This window comes from Hirundo rustica, chromosome 2, assembly GCF_015227805.2.
Source record: "Hirundo rustica isolate bHirRus1 chromosome 2, bHirRus1.pri.v3, whole genome shotgun sequence".
NCBI classification, from domain to species: Eukaryota; Metazoa; Chordata; class Aves; order Passeriformes; family Hirundinidae; genus Hirundo; species Hirundo rustica.
The window spans coordinates 31,564,384-31,580,196 of NC_053451.1; the positions used below are offsets into that span (position 1 = coordinate 31,564,384).

Genomic DNA, 15,813 nt, shown 5'->3' on the forward strand with positions numbered 1-15,813 from the left:
GACGCCTCTGGAGACAATCTGCTTCAACAACTGCTCAAGCAAGGTCAACGAGGGGACCATGGATATTGGACGTCTCTGAGGATGAAGATTCCACCCCCTTTCTGGGTAGCCTCTGCCAGTGTTTGAACACCTTCAGTTTTAGGAAAAAAAATAAGGGTTTTCTCATGTTTAGATGGGATTTTTTTTGTGGGTTTCATTTTGTGCCTGTCGCTCTCTTCCTGTCCTGTCCCTGAATACCAGTGGGTGAGTCACCTCTTGATCTCCATCATATCTTCATAAACACTGATCAGATCTTTCTCAGCCTTCTCTTTCCAAGTCTGGACACCACCAGCTCTCTCAGTCTTTCATCATGTGGAAGAAAATCCTGCTCTTCTATCCCCTTTATGGCCCTTTACTGGACTCTCTTCAGTATGTCCATGTCTCTCTTGTACCAGAAAGAAGAGAACTGGACACAGCACCCCAGGTGAGGACTCATCAGGGCTGAGCAGAAGGGGAGGATCCCCTCCTTCCACTGCCTTTGCCCTGAGCACACCTTGCTGGCTCACAGCCAAATTGCCTGACCACAGAACCAGACCAGGGGTGAGGGGGGTGAATTTGTGGGGTGCTTTCACCCAGCAGCTGCCCAGGAAGGTGGTAGGCAGCAGCAGAGGGTACAGATAAGGCCAGAACACCCCAAAAATGGAAAGGCAGGGGTGTACAGGCAGGGAACCTGCCCTGTGGGAAGGGAACTGGCAGCCCCCCATTATTGAGGATGGAGAGATTGTGTGATTAGGATGTCTGAGACTGGTTAGAGAAGGGAATTTGGGGTTTCTTACTCATTCAATATTTTGGGTCAAAACTGCGCTTTATCTCGTCTTCTTGACACTGAGCCCTGTGCCAGGTCACAGCTCTCTGATGGATTTGCTGTCCAAACAGCTTGAAAAGAAGTGCTCCCACTCTGATTTGCTTCAACAGTCTGAAGGAAGATCTTTCCCCATGGTGGCTGGCAACAGCGTGGGTGCCCTGGGAGCCTGTCCAAGGCAGCACAGAGTAGCATCCCCTGCCACGCAACAGAAGCCTGATCTGTCCTGTCTGCAAACATCCCAGTGGGACCACTGGAGGGTTATGCCAGGACAAAGACCTTTCCTATGACCATCTCACATCTCTTATCAGCAGTGCCAGCAGCAGTGGCCAGCAGCAGGGCACCACCGGGGCTTGACGCACCCCTGGGGCAGCGTGATGCAATCAGTGCCCTGCAATCAGAGCAGGCACAAGGTCCCTGTGACACACCGGGCTGGGAGCCAGCCAGAGGGACAGCGGCTCTCAGAGACACCCGCGGGTCCTGGGGCCCACAAGACGTCAGCAACCCCCTCCAGCTGTCCCGGGTCACAGCCTTTGGGGACATCCTGCGTCTCCCGTTGGTCATGTTCAACAGCCGTGGTCAGGGCTGTGACGCTTCCCTGGGGCGCCACGAGCCTCTGCAGCTGCCGAGCGCTGCCCAAGCCCAAAGCCATCGCTGCAGGTGACTGCAGGTGTCCCTTGCTGTGACACCAGTGGGGTGTGACCCCAGCTGGCCCCAACAGCCACTGACTCACTCACTGCCCCACCAGTGGGATCAGAGACACAACCGGGGCAAGGGGAACCAGAAAGGACGTGGGCTGAAATAAAACCAATTTTATAGAGAAAGCAAAAGCCACGCATGCAAAAAGCTAAACAAGGGATTCATTCAACTCTTCCCACTAGCAGGTGGGTGTTCAGCAATCCCCAGGACTGCAGGGCTCTGTCACAGGTAAAAGTGACAGGGAAGACAAAATCCATCACTCCAAAAGCCTCCTACTTCTTCCATCTTTCTCCCACTTTATATACTGATATCATTATGGTCTGGAATATCCCTTGGGTCAGCTGGGATCAGTTATCCCACCAGTATCTCCTCCCAATTTCCATGCACCCCAGTCCCCTCACCAGCGTGGCAGCACAGAAAGCAGCAAAGGCCTTGGCTCTATGCAAGCCCTGCTCAGCAGCCACAAAAACATCCGTGCATTATCAGCCTTAGTCTCAGCACAAATACAACACACAGCCCCATGGCAGCCACGGTGATGGAAATCATCACTACCCCAGCCTAAACCAGCACAGCCAGCCCTGTGCTCCAGGGGACACAGCTCCCAGCCTTGAGCTCCAGCCAGGCAAACCCCCAGAGGACCCTCTGTGCTCCTCTCCTCACCTGGAACCAGTCTCCATCCCTTCCTTTTGGTTCAACACCTGGCTCTGCAATCAGCGTGGAGGCAGAAGAGCTCCAAAGGCACAGCTCCATCACACCCCAGCCAGAGGTGCCACTGCAATGGGAACGGCCCAGGTCTCTCCCAGTACGACCCTCAGGCTCCATTTGCTCTGGGTGAGACCAGGCTGCAGCTTTGCCCAGGCTAGGGAGGGACACAGAGAGCAGAGCAGATCAGCTCTGACAGCCTCACCCTGGCTGCAGGGAGTTGTGTTTGCCCTCATTTGGGGAACTTGCTCATTGGCAGCTGCTCTCCTAGAAAAACAGATCTTCTGGGTGTTGCTGCAATCAGCTCCTTGAGTCTCTGTGGCCACAGGGATGGTGTTTGGGAAATCTTGCCCCACAACTCACCGTCCTCCTGGGGAGCCCCTCCCCAGCCATGGCTGAGGAGAGGGCAAATGTCACCTCATGTATCTCCAAATGACCCTGTGACAGCCCCAGTACCTCCTGCTGCCACATCTCCCATCACTCTGATGGCCCCACACCCCTCAGACCTGTCCTTGTCCTCCCTTCAACCTGACCAGGACCCTTTCAGATGTGGGGCACCTCTGGCTCTGGCCTCAGCTGCCCCCTCCAGAGCCCCCAGGGCCCTCAGCTGCTCACCCAGCCACAGCTGGCTGGAGACCCTGTCCCTGCTGCCCACGCTCGGGCAGGACAAGACAAAGCCACAGTGGTCTCAGCAGCTGAGAGAAATGACCTGATCAGGAGAGAGGAGATGGGAATCTCCAGTGTATCCCAAAGCTGGGATGTCTGGACATGGGGCTGGGGTCCTCAGGGAAGCCACCATCCAAAGATGCTGAGACCTCCAGCTCTATTGCCCCTCACTGTTGGATGCCTGGGCCGAGTGTTGGGCAGATCCACACTTCTCTGAGCACAGAAATCGGGCATCAGCTTTTGTGGCGCTGCTGTCAACATAAGCAGGAGCCTTTCAGCCTGGGGCTGGTGCCACAAAGAACAGGTTGCCCAGTGAGTTTGCACAGGCCCTGTGCTTGGACACGGCTCTGGGCTGCCTTGGCTAGTGCAGGATGAACTGCACACAGCAGGGCACTGCTCTCAAATGAGGGCTCTGAAGATCCCTTCCAACCCAAACCATCCCGTGACCTTGGGATTCTTTGCCCCTTTCTAGTTCCCCAGCATTGTTCTAGAAGGTTCCCTCCCCGCAGGGCCAGTGTCCCCCTGCCCCTCACTGGGGCACTCCAGGAGTGAAAGCACCACACTGACAGCGGCTTCCCAGGGATTCTTTTATTAGCAGAAACGGGGGGAAATGCCCTTGGAGTCCAGGTACCAGCTGGAAAAGGGCCTGGCAGCCTCGAGGGACTGCTGGAGGTCGGGGCCACCTCACAACACTCCCAACTCTGTGCCACTCTTTGAAAATAAAGAGGGGGGCACGAGCCCGCAGCTCTTCCAACGGCCTTCCCGGCTCAGCCAGAGGCTTCTTCCTATGAGGATAAGGCACCATCTGGTTCTGCAGCGGTCACAACCATCTCCGGTGTCGGTGCAGTGCCGGGAGATCAGATCAGCTGCCGCGGAGCGGGGAACGCGAGCGTGGCTGGGAAGAGCCGGCCATGGTCAGCGACGGGGACGCCTTGTGCTTCCTGACAGCAGCACCTGTCCTGCAACACCAGCAGGTCAAGATTCCTTAACTCCAGGGATCGTGCCAGGGGGACACACGGTGCCTCAACCCCGCGTGCGTAGGCTCCGGACCCCTGTAGTCTCTGCACAGAGCCATGGGATGGGTTCCTTCCTCCAGCACGGAGAGGGATCTCCCCCTCTCGCCCCCGGCTGAGGGGGCAGCCCCCATTTCAAGGCCCTTCCCAGCAGGTCCCCGCCCTGCACTCTTGGGCACCTCTCCAGGGAGGCCGCCCGTTGTGCTGCTGGCCCCGGGCTCTGCATCGCCCAGCTCTTACCTGGTGGCCAGGACAGGGTCACCAGCTGGGCTGGCCCTCGCTGAGGTTGATCTGCTCCAGGATCTGGCTGTACCTCCGGGTCAGGGCGTTGGTGTCCCTGGTGAGGTGGGTGAGCACCTGCTGCAGGCCGGTCAGGTGGTGGCACAGGCGCTCCTCGAGCTGGGCGTCCCCGGCCTCGTTGCTGTCCGAGGATGCGTCCGTGTCGCTGTCGGCGCCGGCGGGGCTCTGGTCACCCACAGAGGCCAGGCCTTTCTCCACCATGGGCTTGATGGCCTTGAGGAGCTGGTAGCGCTCGTAGAGGTCCGTGCGGCTCTCCGCGGCCGGGGCTGCCCCCTCCTGCTGCGGGAAGACCCCTCGCAGCAGGCTGGGGAACATCACCTCCTGCTCCATCTTCTGCGTGGCTGAGAAGTACTGCTCCATGGCCCTTCTCCTGCAGCTCTGGCAGCGCGGCTCTGGGATCTTCCGAGGGTGTCACCTGCTCCCTGTCCCTGCCGGGGCTTTTTATGCAGTGCCGGGTGATGTCCCTCCTCTGCTGTCCTCCCCTGGCAGGGCTGGATGGCCTCGGGGTCGGGCTTGGCTCCAGCCCAGCTGGGGCTGGCTGCACCACGTCCCTGGCTCTGTGCAAGCTCCCCTGGCCCGGCCTCTCCGTGGCCTTCGCCCGAGCTGGCCCCGGGTCCCCCGACCCCTGCCAGCAATGGTGGAGGGGTAGCAAGGAGGAGAGGTGCCCGGGGTGTGTCCCATCCTGTCCCCCATTATCTCAGTCCTCCAACACCTTCAGTTCTGGGGCCCTGTGCTGTGGGTCCAGCTCCTGCCCCCGGTTTGGCCAGGCTGCAGGGGACCGTCACCCCCCTCGTTCTCGCTGCCATGCGCTCAGGACGTGAACACTGCAGGGACATTGAGCAACCCCGTTTGCACACACGTGCAAATCTCACTGGAAACACCCTGGAACATGGCTGTTTGGGGAGAGTGGAGCCTGCGGGTATCCAGAGCCTGGGGTCCCCAGAAACATCCTCTTCCCCCAGCCTCTCCCTGAGTTCAGCAGGGATGTGGACAGGGACAGGGACAGGGACCTGACTCCACGATGTGCAACTCCTGTGGCAGAGGCACGGAGCCATTGCAGCCCCCAGGGAATTGTGGACATGGGTGCCCTGCCAATGTTCCCATCCTGGAAGGGCAAAAGCCACAGCCAGGGCACCAGTCAGCATTGCCTGTCCCTGCATGTCTCTGTGGTGTGTGGCAATCAGGGAAAAGGGTTCTATTTGGGGAAAGGCAGTGGGGTACCTCGTTCCTTCTGCGACCTTTGGTGCTGGCAGCTCTCCCTCCGTGCCCGTGTGTCCCAGCCAGGTGCCCACACTGCCACGCACCCTTTCCCCAGCAGAGCTGTCCTCGCCACCCCTCTTGTCCCTTTCCTTGTGTCCCGACATCTCTTGGGGTCCTGCCGTGGGGCCCAACGCTGCACCAAGGTGTGCGGGTGCTGCTGGCACCGTGCAGGTGCCACACTGAGGCTTGGCCACATCGGGGCACCTGGGCCACTGCAGAGCTTCCTGGAGGTGCGGGCGCATCCCGGGGCTCTGGGGACAGAGGGACGCAGGGAACGCTTTGCCCTCCTGCTGCCCCCATCACTTCCCCAGCTGCTCGTGGTGAGCATGGCAGCACGTTTGGGGGTGGCATGGGCTCCCCACTTGCTCCCCAGCTCCCCGTCCTTGGGACACGAATAATTGCCAAATCCTCTCTGTGCCTCTGGGGACCCCATTAGCTGCAAATGGCCCCCCACGTCCCCCACATCCTGCTGGCAGAGACTGGGGAGAGCTGGGGAGCTGCCGCTGCCAGCAGGGATGGCAGGAGCAGGACAAGGACTGCTGCTGGAGCACAGCACAGCCACCACAGGCCGAACACCCGAGTGCCTATGGGAAGTGGTGAAAGAACTCCTTTTACCGCTTTGCTTACTTGTGCAGCTTTTGCTTTTCCTATGAAGCTCTCTTCATTTCTACCCACGAGTTTTCCCACTTTTACCCTCCCAATCCTCTCCCCCATCCCACCTCGGGGGAGTGACAGAGCGGCTGAGTGGGGCTGAGTTGCCAGCAGGGGTCAAACCACGACATCCACGGCGAACCTCCAGCCTCAGGGTAGGTGTGTCCCACCCTCAGGCCACCCTGGGGGAACACTGTGATGGCCCTGGATCTCCAGGGAGCTCCACGGTAACCCAAAAATCCTTAGGGATGGGGCTGGCAGTGTGTGCACCCCTCCGTGCAGCCCTGGGCACCCCGGGTTGCCAGGAGCTCTGAGAAAGGGAGAAGAGGAGCAGTGGGTTCAGGTCTGAGGGGGAGAGGGCAGCTGGCCGATTGGACACCTGGCTGGGCTAGGAGGGGACAGCGGGAGAGCTGCCAACACCGAGGGTTGCAAAAGGGATGAAGGACCCCACGGCCTTTCCCAAAATAGAACCATTTCCTCCAGTTGCCACATACTGCAAGATAAGTGGGGACGAGAGTTCTGGCCATTGGCCAGCCATGGCCTCTGCTCCAGCATGGGGGTACTGGGGGTGACGGTGGCACCATCTGTGCCCCACTTTGGGCAGTGATAGCTGCAGTCCATGGATGCAGTTCTTGTGGCATTTGGTCCCATCTCTGCCCCCATCACAAGTCCTCCTGCCCCATGTGGAATCCATGCAGCAGAGCACTCCCAGTGAGAAGTTTCACAGCGGTGTCTGCTGCCCTGTTCAGGCTGGCAGCCATGCACAGAGACTGTTCAATGTCCCTGGAGTTTTCCCATCCTGAGCACATGGCTGCAAGGAGTGAGGGAGGTGATGGTCCCCAGCAGCACCGCTGCCTGCAGCCTGACCACACCAGGGAGCAGGAGGTGGATCCACTCGCACAGGACCCCAAAACTGAACGTTTGGAGGCTGAGATAGTACAGGGAGGGAGAGGAGAGAACGCAGACACCTCTCCTCATAGCCACCTCTGGCTCCTGGCCCAGCCTCTCCGTGGCCTTTGCCTGACCTGGCATGGGGGACCCCTGCTTCACCCCCAGTACCCCCATGCTGGAGCAGAGGCCATGGCTGGCCAATGGCCAGAACTCTCGTTCCCACTTATCTTGCAGTATGTGGCAACTGGAGGAAATGGTTCTATTTTGGGAAAGGCCGTGGGGTCCTTCATCCCTTTTGCAACCCTCGGTGTTGGCAGCTCTCCCGCTGTCCCCTCCTAGCCCGGCCAGGTGTCCAATCGGCCAGCTGCCCTCTCCCCCTCAGACCTGAACCCACTGCTCCTCTTCTCCCTTTCTCGGTGCTCCTGGCAACCCGGGGTGCCCAGGGCTGCACGGAGGGGTGCACACACTGCCAGCCCCATCCCTAAGGATTTTTGGGTTACCGTGGAGATCCCTGGAGAGCCAGGGCCATCACAGTGTTCCCCCAGGGTGGCCTGAGGGTGGGACACACCTACCCTGAGGCTGGAGGTTCGCCGTGGATGTCGTGGTTTGACCCCTGCTGGCAACTCAGCCCCACTCAGCCGCTCTGTCACTCCCCCGAGGTGGGATGGGGGAGAGGATTGGGAGGGTAAAAGTGGGAAAACTCGTGGGTAGAAATGAAGAGAGCTTCATAGGAAAAGCAAAAGCTGCACAAGTAAGCAAAGCGGTAGAAGGAGTTCTTTCACCACTTCCCATAGGCACTCGGGTGTTCAGCCTGTGGTGGCTGTGCTGTGCTCCAGCAGCAGTCCTTGTCCTGCTCCTGCCATCCCTGCTGGCAGCGGCAGCTCCCCAGCTCTCCCCAGTCTCTGCCAGCAGGATGTGGGGGACGTGGGGGGCCATTTGCAGCTAATGGGGTCCCCAGAGGCACAGAGAGGATTTGGCAATTATTCGTGTCCCAAGGACGGGGAGCTGGGGAGCAAGTGGGCTCTGCTGAGCCCATGCCACCCCCAAACGTGCTGCCATGCTCACCACGAGCAGCTGGGGAAGTGATGGGGGGAGCAGGAGGGCAAAGCGTTCCCTGCGTCCCTCTGTCCCCAGAGCCCCGGGATGCGCCCGCACCTCCAGGAAGCTCTGCAGTGGCCCAGGTGCCCCGATGTGGCCAAGCCTCAGTGTGGCACCTGCACGGTGCCAGCAGCACCCGCACACCTTGGTGCAGCGTTGGGCCCCACGGCAGGACCCCAAGAGATGTCGGGACACAAGGAAAGGGACAAGAGGGGTGGCGAGGACAGCTCTGCTGGGGAAAGGGTGCGTGGCAGTGTGGGCACCTGGCTGGGACACACGGGCACGGAGGGAGAGCTGCCAGCACCAAAGGTCGCAGAAGGAACGAGGTACCCCACTGCCTTTCCCCAAATAGAACCCTTTTCCCTGATTGCCACACACCACAGAGACATGCAGGGACAGGCAATGCTGACTGGTGCCCTGGCTGTGGCTTTTGCCCTTCCAGGATGGGAACATTGGCAGGGGACCCATGTCCACAATTCCCTGGGGGCTGCAATGGCTCCGTGCCTCTGCCACAGGAGTTGCACATCGTGGAGTCAGGTCCCTGTCCCTGTCCCTGTCCACATCCCTGCTGAACTCAGGGAGAGGCTGGGGGAAGAGGATGTTTCTGGGGACCCCAGGCTCTGGATACCCGCAGGCTCCACTCTCCCCAAACAGCCATGTTCCAGGGTGTTTCCAGTGAGATTTGCACGTGTGTGCAAACGGGGTTGCTCAATGTCCCCGCAGTGTTCACGTCCTGAGCGCATGGCAGCGAGAACGAGGGGGGGTGACGGTCCCCTGCAGCCTGGCCAAACCGGGGGCAGGAGCTGGACCCACAGCACAGGGCCCCAGAACTGAAGGTGTTGGAGGACTGAGATAATGGGGGACAGGATGGGACAGAGCCCGGGCACCTCTCCTCCTTGCTACCCCTCCACCATTGCTGGCAGGGGTCAGGGGGACCCGGGGCCAGCTCGGGCGAAGGCCACGGAGAGGCCGGGCCAGGGGAGCTTGCACAGAGCCAGGGACGTGGTGCAGCCAGCCCCAGCTGGGCTGGAGCCAAGCCCGACCCCGAGGCCATCCAGCCCTGCCAGGGGAGGACAGCAGAGGAGGGACATCACCCGGCACTGCATAAAAAGCCCCGGCAGGGACAGGGAGCAGGTGACACCCTCGGAAGATCCCAGAGCCGCGCTGCCAGAGCTGCAGGAGAAGGGCCATGGAGCAGTACTTCTCAGCCACGCAGAAGATGGAGCAGGAGGTGATGTTCCCCAGCCTGCTGCGAGGGGTCTTCCCGCAGCAGGAGGGGGCAGCCCCGGCCGCGGAGAGCCGCACGGACCTCTACGAGCGCTACCAGCTCCTCAAGGCCATCAAGCCCATGGTGGAGAAAGGCCTGGCCTCTGTGGGTGACCAGAGCCCCGCCGGCGCCGACAGCGACACGGACGCATCCTCGGACAGCAACGAGGCCGGGGACGCCCAGCTCGAGGAGCGCCTGTGCCACCACCTGACCGGCCTGCAGCAGGTGCTCACCCACCTCACCAGGGACACCAACGCCCTGACCCGGAGGTACAGCCAGATCCTGGAGCAGATCAACCTCAGCGAGGGCCAGCCCAGCTGGTGACCCTGTCCTGGCCACCAGGTAAGAGCTGGGCGATGCAGAGCCCGGGGCCAGCAGCACAACGGGCGGCCTCCCTGGAGAGGTGCCCAAGAGTGCAGGGCGGGGACCTGCTGGGAAGGGCCTTGAAATGGGGGCTGCCCCCTCAGCCGGGGGCGAGAGGGGGAGATCCCTCTCCGTGCTGGAGGAAGGAACCCATCCCATGGCTCTGTGCAGAGACTACAGGGGTCCGGAGCCTACGCACGCGGGGTTGAGGCACCGTGTGTCCCCCTGGCACGATCCCTGGAGTTAAGGAATCTTGACCTGCTGGTGTTGCAGGACAGGTGCTGCTGTCAGGAAGCACAAGGCGTCCCCGTCGCTGACCATGGCCGGCTCTTCCCAGCCACGCTCGCGTTCCCCGCTCCGCGGCAGCTGATCTGATCTCCCGGCACTGCACCGACACCGGAGATGGTTGTGACCGCTGCAGAACCAGATGGTGCCTTATCCTCATAGGAAGAAGCCTCTGGCTGAGCCGGGAAGGCCGTTGGAAGAGCTGCGGGCTCGTGCCCCCCTCTTTATTTTCAAAGAGTGGCACAGAGTTGGGAGTGTTGTGAGGTGGCCCCGACCTCCAACAGTCCCTCGAGGCTGCCAGGCCCTTTTCCAGCTGGTACCTGGACTCCAAGGGCATTTCCCCCCATTTCTGCTAATAAAAGAATCCCTGGGAAGCTGCTGTCAGTGTGGTGCTTTCACTCCTGGAGTGCCCCAGTGAGGGGCAGGGGGACACTGGCCCTGCGGGGAGGGAACCTTCTAGAACAATGCTGGGGAACTAGAAAGGGGCAAAGAATCCCAAAGTCACGGGATGTTTTGGGTTGGAAGGGATCTTCAGAGCCCTCATTTGAGAGCAGTGCCCTGCTGTGTGCAGTTCATCCTGCACTAGCCAAGGCAGCTCAGAGCCGTGTCCAAGCACAGGGCCTGTGCAAACTCACTGGGCAACCTGTTCTTTGTGGCACCAGCCCCAGGCTGAAAGGCTCCTGCTTATGTTGACAGCAGCGCCACAAAAGCTGATGCCCGATTTCTGTGCTCAGAGAAGTGTGGATCTGCCCAACACTCGGCCCAGGCATCCAACAGTGAGGGGCAAAAGAGCTGGAGATCTCAGCATCTTTGGATGGTGGCTTCCCTGAGGACCCCAGCCCCATGTCCAGACATCCCAGCTTTGGGATACACTGGAGATTCCCATCTCCTCTCTCCTGATCAGGTCATTTCTCTCAGCTGCTGAGACCACTGTGGCTTTGTCTTGTCCTGCCCGAGCGTGGGCAGCAGGGACAGGGTCTCCAGCCAGCTGTGGCTGGGTGAGCAGCTGAGGGCCCTGGGGGCTCTGGAGGGGGCAGCTGAGGCCAGAGCCAGAGGTGCCCCACATCTGAAAGGGTCCTGGTCAGGTTGAAGGGAGGACAAGGACAGGTCTGAGGGGTGTGGGGCCATCAGAGTGATGGGAGATGTGGCAGCAGGAGGTACTGGGGCTGTCACAGGGTCATTTGGAGATACATGAGGTGACATTTGCCCTCTCCTCAGCCATGGCTGGGGAGGGGCTCCCCAGGAGGACGGTGAGTTGTGGGGCAAGATTTCCCAAACACCATCCCTGTGGCCACAGAGACTCAAGGAGCTGATTGCACCAGCACCCAGAAGATCTGTTTTTCTAGGAGAGCAGCTGCCAATGAGCAAGTTCCCCAAATGAGGGCAAACACAACTCCCTGCAGCCAGGGTGAGGCTGTCAGAGCTGATCTGCTCTGCTCTCTGTGTCCCTCCCTAGCCTGGGCAAAGCTGCAGCCTGGTCTCACCCAGAGCAAATGGAGCCTGAGGGTCGTACTGGGAGAGACCTGGGCCGTTCCCATTGCAGTGGCACCTCTGGCTGGGGTGTGATGGAGCTGTGCCTTTGGAGCTCTTCTGCCTCCACACTGATTGCAGAGCCAGGTGTTGAACCATAAGGAAGGGATGGAGACTGGTTCCAGGTGAGGAGAGGAGCACAGAGGGTTCTCTGGGGGTTTGCCTGGCTGGAGCTCAAGGCTGGGAGCTGTGTCCCCTGGAGCACAGGGCTGGCTGTGCTGGTTTAGGCTGGGGTAGTGATGATTTCCATCACCGTGGCTGCCATGGGGCTGTGTGTTGTATTTGTGCTGAGACTAAGGCTGATAATGCACGGATGTTTTTGTGGCTGCTGAGCAGGGCTTGCATAGAGCCAAGGCCTTTGCTGCTTTCTGTGCTGCCACGCTGGTGAGGGGACTGGGGTGCATGGAAATTGGGAGGAGATACTGGTGGGATAACTGATCCCAGCTGACCCAAGGGATATTCCAGACCATAATGATATCAGTATATAAAGTGGGAGAAAGATGGAAGAAGTAGGAGGCTTTTGGAGTGATGGATTTTGTCTTCCCTGTCACTTTTACCTGTGACAGAGCCCTGCAGTCCTGGGGATTGCTGAACACCCACCTGCTAGTGGGAAGAGTTGAATGAATCCCTTGTTTAGCTTTTTGCATGCGTGGCTTTTGCTTTCTCTATAAAATTGGTTTTATTTCAGCCCACGTCCTTTCTGGTTCCCCTTGCCCCGGTTGTGTCTCTGATCCCACTGGTGGGGCAGTGAGTGAGTCAGTGGCTGTTGGGGCCAGTTGGGGTCACACCCCACTGGTGTCACAGCAAGGGACACCTGCAGTCACCTGCAGCGATGGCTTTGGGCTTGGGCAGCGCTCGGCAGCTGCAGAGGCTCGTGGCGCCCCAGGGAAGCGTCACAGCCCTGACCACGGCTGTTGAACATGACCAACGGGAGACGCAGGATGTCCCCAAAGGCTGTGACCCGGGACAGCTGGAGGGGGTTGCTGACGTCTTGTGGGCCCCAGGACCCGCGGGTGTCTCTGAGAGCCGCTGTCCCTCCGGCTGGCTCCCAGCCCGGTGTGTCACAGGGACCTTGTGCCTGCTCTGATTGCAGGGCACTGATTGCATCACGCTGCCCCAGGGGTGCGTCAAGCCCTGGCAGTGCCAAGTGGGATGTTTGCAGACTGGGCAGTTCAGGCGTCTCCAGTGTGGCATGGGATGCTACTCTCTGCTGCCTTGGACAGGCTCCCAGGGCACCCATGCTGTTGCTGGCCACCACAGGGAAAGATCTTCTTAAACACTGTTGAAGCAAATCAGGGTGGCAGCACTTCTATTCAATCTGTTTAGGGACATCTCATCCATCAGAGAGCAGTGATCTGGCACAGGGCTCAGTGTTAAGAAGACGAGAGATAAAGCCCAGTTTTGACCCATAATGCTAAATGAATAAGAATTCCCAAATCCCACACCAGCACAACCTCCTCGCTCCCAAATGTGCTCAGTGTTTGGATTCACAAGCCAGCAACCAAGTGAGAAAGCAGAAAGGTTGGTTCCTCATTATTAGCAAAGAAAAAGCAACATAACAAACTCTGAGATTAAATTAATTAGGGAGAGCATGTATTTTGTTAGCTGTTCAGAACGAATTTCACAGCGAGACTTTGGGTACAGCATCTTCAGGGGCTGGCCAAGAACATGATAAAGGTTCAGGAGAAATGCCACTGGGAAATAAGAAAGATGAACTTACAGAACTCCTCCCTGGGTTTTATACAATATATGTTGTGTGAACAACTTTCCACTCCTGCAATTAAAACAACTGAAAAAAACATTAATCCAAGTCATTATTCTGTTACAAATACCAGTCATCCACGTATTGACAAACCATAAAGGAAGAGCAAATAATTAAACACTAACTATTTAGTCAAGCTTTTATTACATGAAAGTGAGTAAAGTTTCATCTTTTAAGTCATGGACGGTTCAACAGTTGTAGCCACCTTGCCAAAGTTCTCAGGATGGCAGGAATTCATCCTGTGCTGTGTCGCTGCTGGAGAAATCCTCAGCGAACTGGGTGGAAATCCTCCAAGAGCTGCCCTATTCTTTTCTTTTCTGCAAGAGGTGGGAAGACCTAATCAGCATTTGAGATCAATTCAGATGATGTTTCATACTAAATCTCTCACGTTAACAAAGCCACCAAAAAAAATCTGATTTTTGCTACCCACAGCAAACCATTAGCTTGCTCTTGTAACTAAATGCACGTTTTTTTTTTTTCCCCCCCATATGGCTCTCCACAGGTCCCTGTGGAGAAAATCTCAGTAGTAACAGTTTTTTATTTCTATGTCCTCCTTCCAACATGGCATGATGCAGACCACAGTCCTACAGCCAGAGTCACTCAAATGTATTGTATTAGAAAATGGACTATTTTCACCCAAATTTGCCATTGCATCATTTGGCTCAGTGACTGCATTTAGTAAAAAAACCCTGCTCTTCACCATTGCTCTAAGCCAACACCACTTCAGGTTTTCTGCCACTGCTATTTATTATTTTTTCACCTGTTCTGCTTGTTCTCTGAATATTCATCATGAGATTTCTGAAACCACACGCGACAGGCATTTCACAGGAACAGACAGCAGAATTGTGAAGTCACAAGAATTAAACCTGTGATTTCTAATTTCCATTATTTCTTCTTCAGTGGTACAAGTTTGGTCTATCCTTATGGGTTTGGTTGTTTTCTGGCTCTGCTATTTTTGTACTAAAATGCGCTTTCAGGAGGAAGAGGCGGTCATTGATGCGTATCAATAACAACATCTATTTTCACATCAGAAAACCCTTCAGACTGCTGCAATTTAGATGGTGAGGGAGCAGGGAAGCCTTAGCCCAGCAACATCCTCACACACAGGTAATGGCAGGCCGCTGCCTCTCCCAGAACACCAGCGCAGCGTACCTGTTGTTGATTGGAAGTCCGCGGGGTGGTGCCTCATGTACTCGAACAGCTCTCTGTCCACCTTGGCATACGCGTACTCGGTGCGCTTCACGAGCTGGTAGCCAACAAACCAGCCCACGGTAGTGAACAGGATCTGCCGGTGAAGACCTGCAGCAGGAGGAGAGAGGAATCGTCCCCACCTCTCCCAGCTCCCCGGGGGCCTCAGGCAGGGCCCCCCCCTTCCCCAGGCGCACATACTCCCTCCATCTCCCCATTCCCTTACCTCAGCGCTCCCTCCCCTTCCCCAGCCCCGACATCTCTCACGGTCACCCCAAACCCCACACACCCGCTCCTGCATCCTCCAAACCTCCTCTAGCCTCTCACTCCTGGCTGTTTCTCCTTTCCTCCGCTTTACTTATCCTTCAGAGTGACTCCAAATCCCCCCCCCCCCCCCCGCCCTTTCCCAGTCCCATATATTCCCTTTACCATCCCTAGCCTCAGATCTCGGGGCTTCCTCCCCAGCCCCTGTAACTCTCAAGGTCACCCCAAATCCGCCCGCCCGCTCCCATGTTCCCTCCAGCCCTTCATTCCTAGCTGTTTCCCCTTTCCCCCCCTTCACTAATCCCTCCGTGACCCCAAACCCCACAAAGCCCCTTCCCCAGCTCCTCACCTCAGCCCTCCCCTCGCACCCCGCTCCGTTCCCGTTCCCCTCCCCTCAGACTCCCCCCGTTCCCCCGCACCGGCTCGGATGACGGGGCGATGGTTAAAGGCGTTGTCCGCCAGCGCCGACAGCCACCCCAAGAAGCCGAGCCACACCGAGCCCTTGTTGAGGAGCGGCGGCGGCGGCAGCGACCGCGACTCGTCGGGCAGGAACGCCATGGCCGCCGCCCGCCGAAGGTGACCGGGGGAGCGGTGCGCCGGCTGCGCCTTCCCCCGCCGGCCCGCGCCGTGCGCCCGCGTTCCGCCGCCTTCCCCGCTTGTGGTTACTTTCCCCCAAAACCCACCCCCAAATCCAACCACCCACCCCGCAAACCACCCCCCGCCCCAAACTCCCAGGCTGAGCGGCCTTAGCCGCGTCGGGGAGGGGGTTCCTGCAGCCCTAACCCCACCGGGTGAGGCAGCCCCGCTGCAGGGCTAGCGAGGCCGGTCGGGAAATAAATTAGGGGGTTATTTAAGCACTAAAATCGAACCCAAATTATTTTCAGAGTTCAGATTAAAGACTGAGACCTAACCCCTAGTGTTAGTTTTTTCGGTTTTAATTAGTAAGAAATCACATTAAATCACTTGTCACTGTAGCAGGATTGATGGAACCCCTTAAAGAAACCTGCGCTAACAAAACGCATCACACGCCCTA

The 15,813-nt window shown here is 58.3% G+C and overlaps 3 protein-coding genes across 5 annotated transcripts; 1 reads left to right on the top strand and 2 right to left on the bottom strand.

The window, feature by feature from the left end:
* Positions 1-3,490: 3,490 nt before the first annotated feature.
* Positions 3,491-4,678, bottom strand: LOC120749098 (thyroid hormone-inducible hepatic protein-like). 2 transcript variants are annotated; one of them, XM_040056235.2, is made up of 2 exons: positions 4,162-4,678; positions 3,491-3,862 (listed from the first exon to the last, which is right to left on the bottom strand). In XM_040056235.2, the coding sequence occupies exon 1, from the start codon at positions 4,579-4,581 to the stop codon at positions 4,180-4,182; it is 402 nt and encodes a 133-aa protein (XP_039912169.1). In that variant the 5' UTR covers positions 4,582-4,678; the 3' UTR covers positions 3,491-3,862; positions 4,162-4,179. The 2 variants fall into 2 exon arrangements, with proteins under 2 accessions (XP_039912169.1, XP_039912168.1); XM_040056234.2 differs by having other exon boundaries at positions 3,491-3,867; positions 4,162-4,674.
* Positions 4,679-9,261: 4,583 nt separating this feature from the next.
* Positions 9,262-10,408, top strand: LOC120749074 (thyroid hormone-inducible hepatic protein-like). 2 transcript variants are annotated; one of them, XM_040056194.2, is made up of 2 exons: positions 9,262-9,730; positions 10,025-10,408. In XM_040056194.2, the coding sequence occupies exon 1, from the start codon at positions 9,311-9,313 to the stop codon at positions 9,710-9,712; it is 402 nt and encodes a 133-aa protein (XP_039912128.1). In that variant the 5' UTR covers positions 9,262-9,310; the 3' UTR covers positions 9,713-9,730; positions 10,025-10,408. The 2 variants fall into 2 exon arrangements, with proteins under 2 accessions (XP_039912128.1, XP_039912129.1); XM_040056195.2 differs by having other exon boundaries at positions 10,030-10,402.
* Positions 10,409-13,441: 3,033 nt separating this feature from the next.
* On the bottom strand, positions 13,442-15,423 carry NDUFC2 (NADH:ubiquinone oxidoreductase subunit C2). The gene is made up of 3 exons (XM_040056086.2): positions 15,200-15,423; positions 14,481-14,627; positions 13,442-13,645 (listed from the first exon to the last, which is right to left on the bottom strand). Exons 1-3 carry the CDS (start codon positions 15,336-15,338, stop codon positions 13,596-13,598), a joined length of 336 nt encoding a protein of 111 aa, XP_039912020.1. The 5' UTR covers positions 15,339-15,423; the 3' UTR covers positions 13,442-13,595.
* Positions 15,424-15,813: the final 390 nt, after the last annotated feature.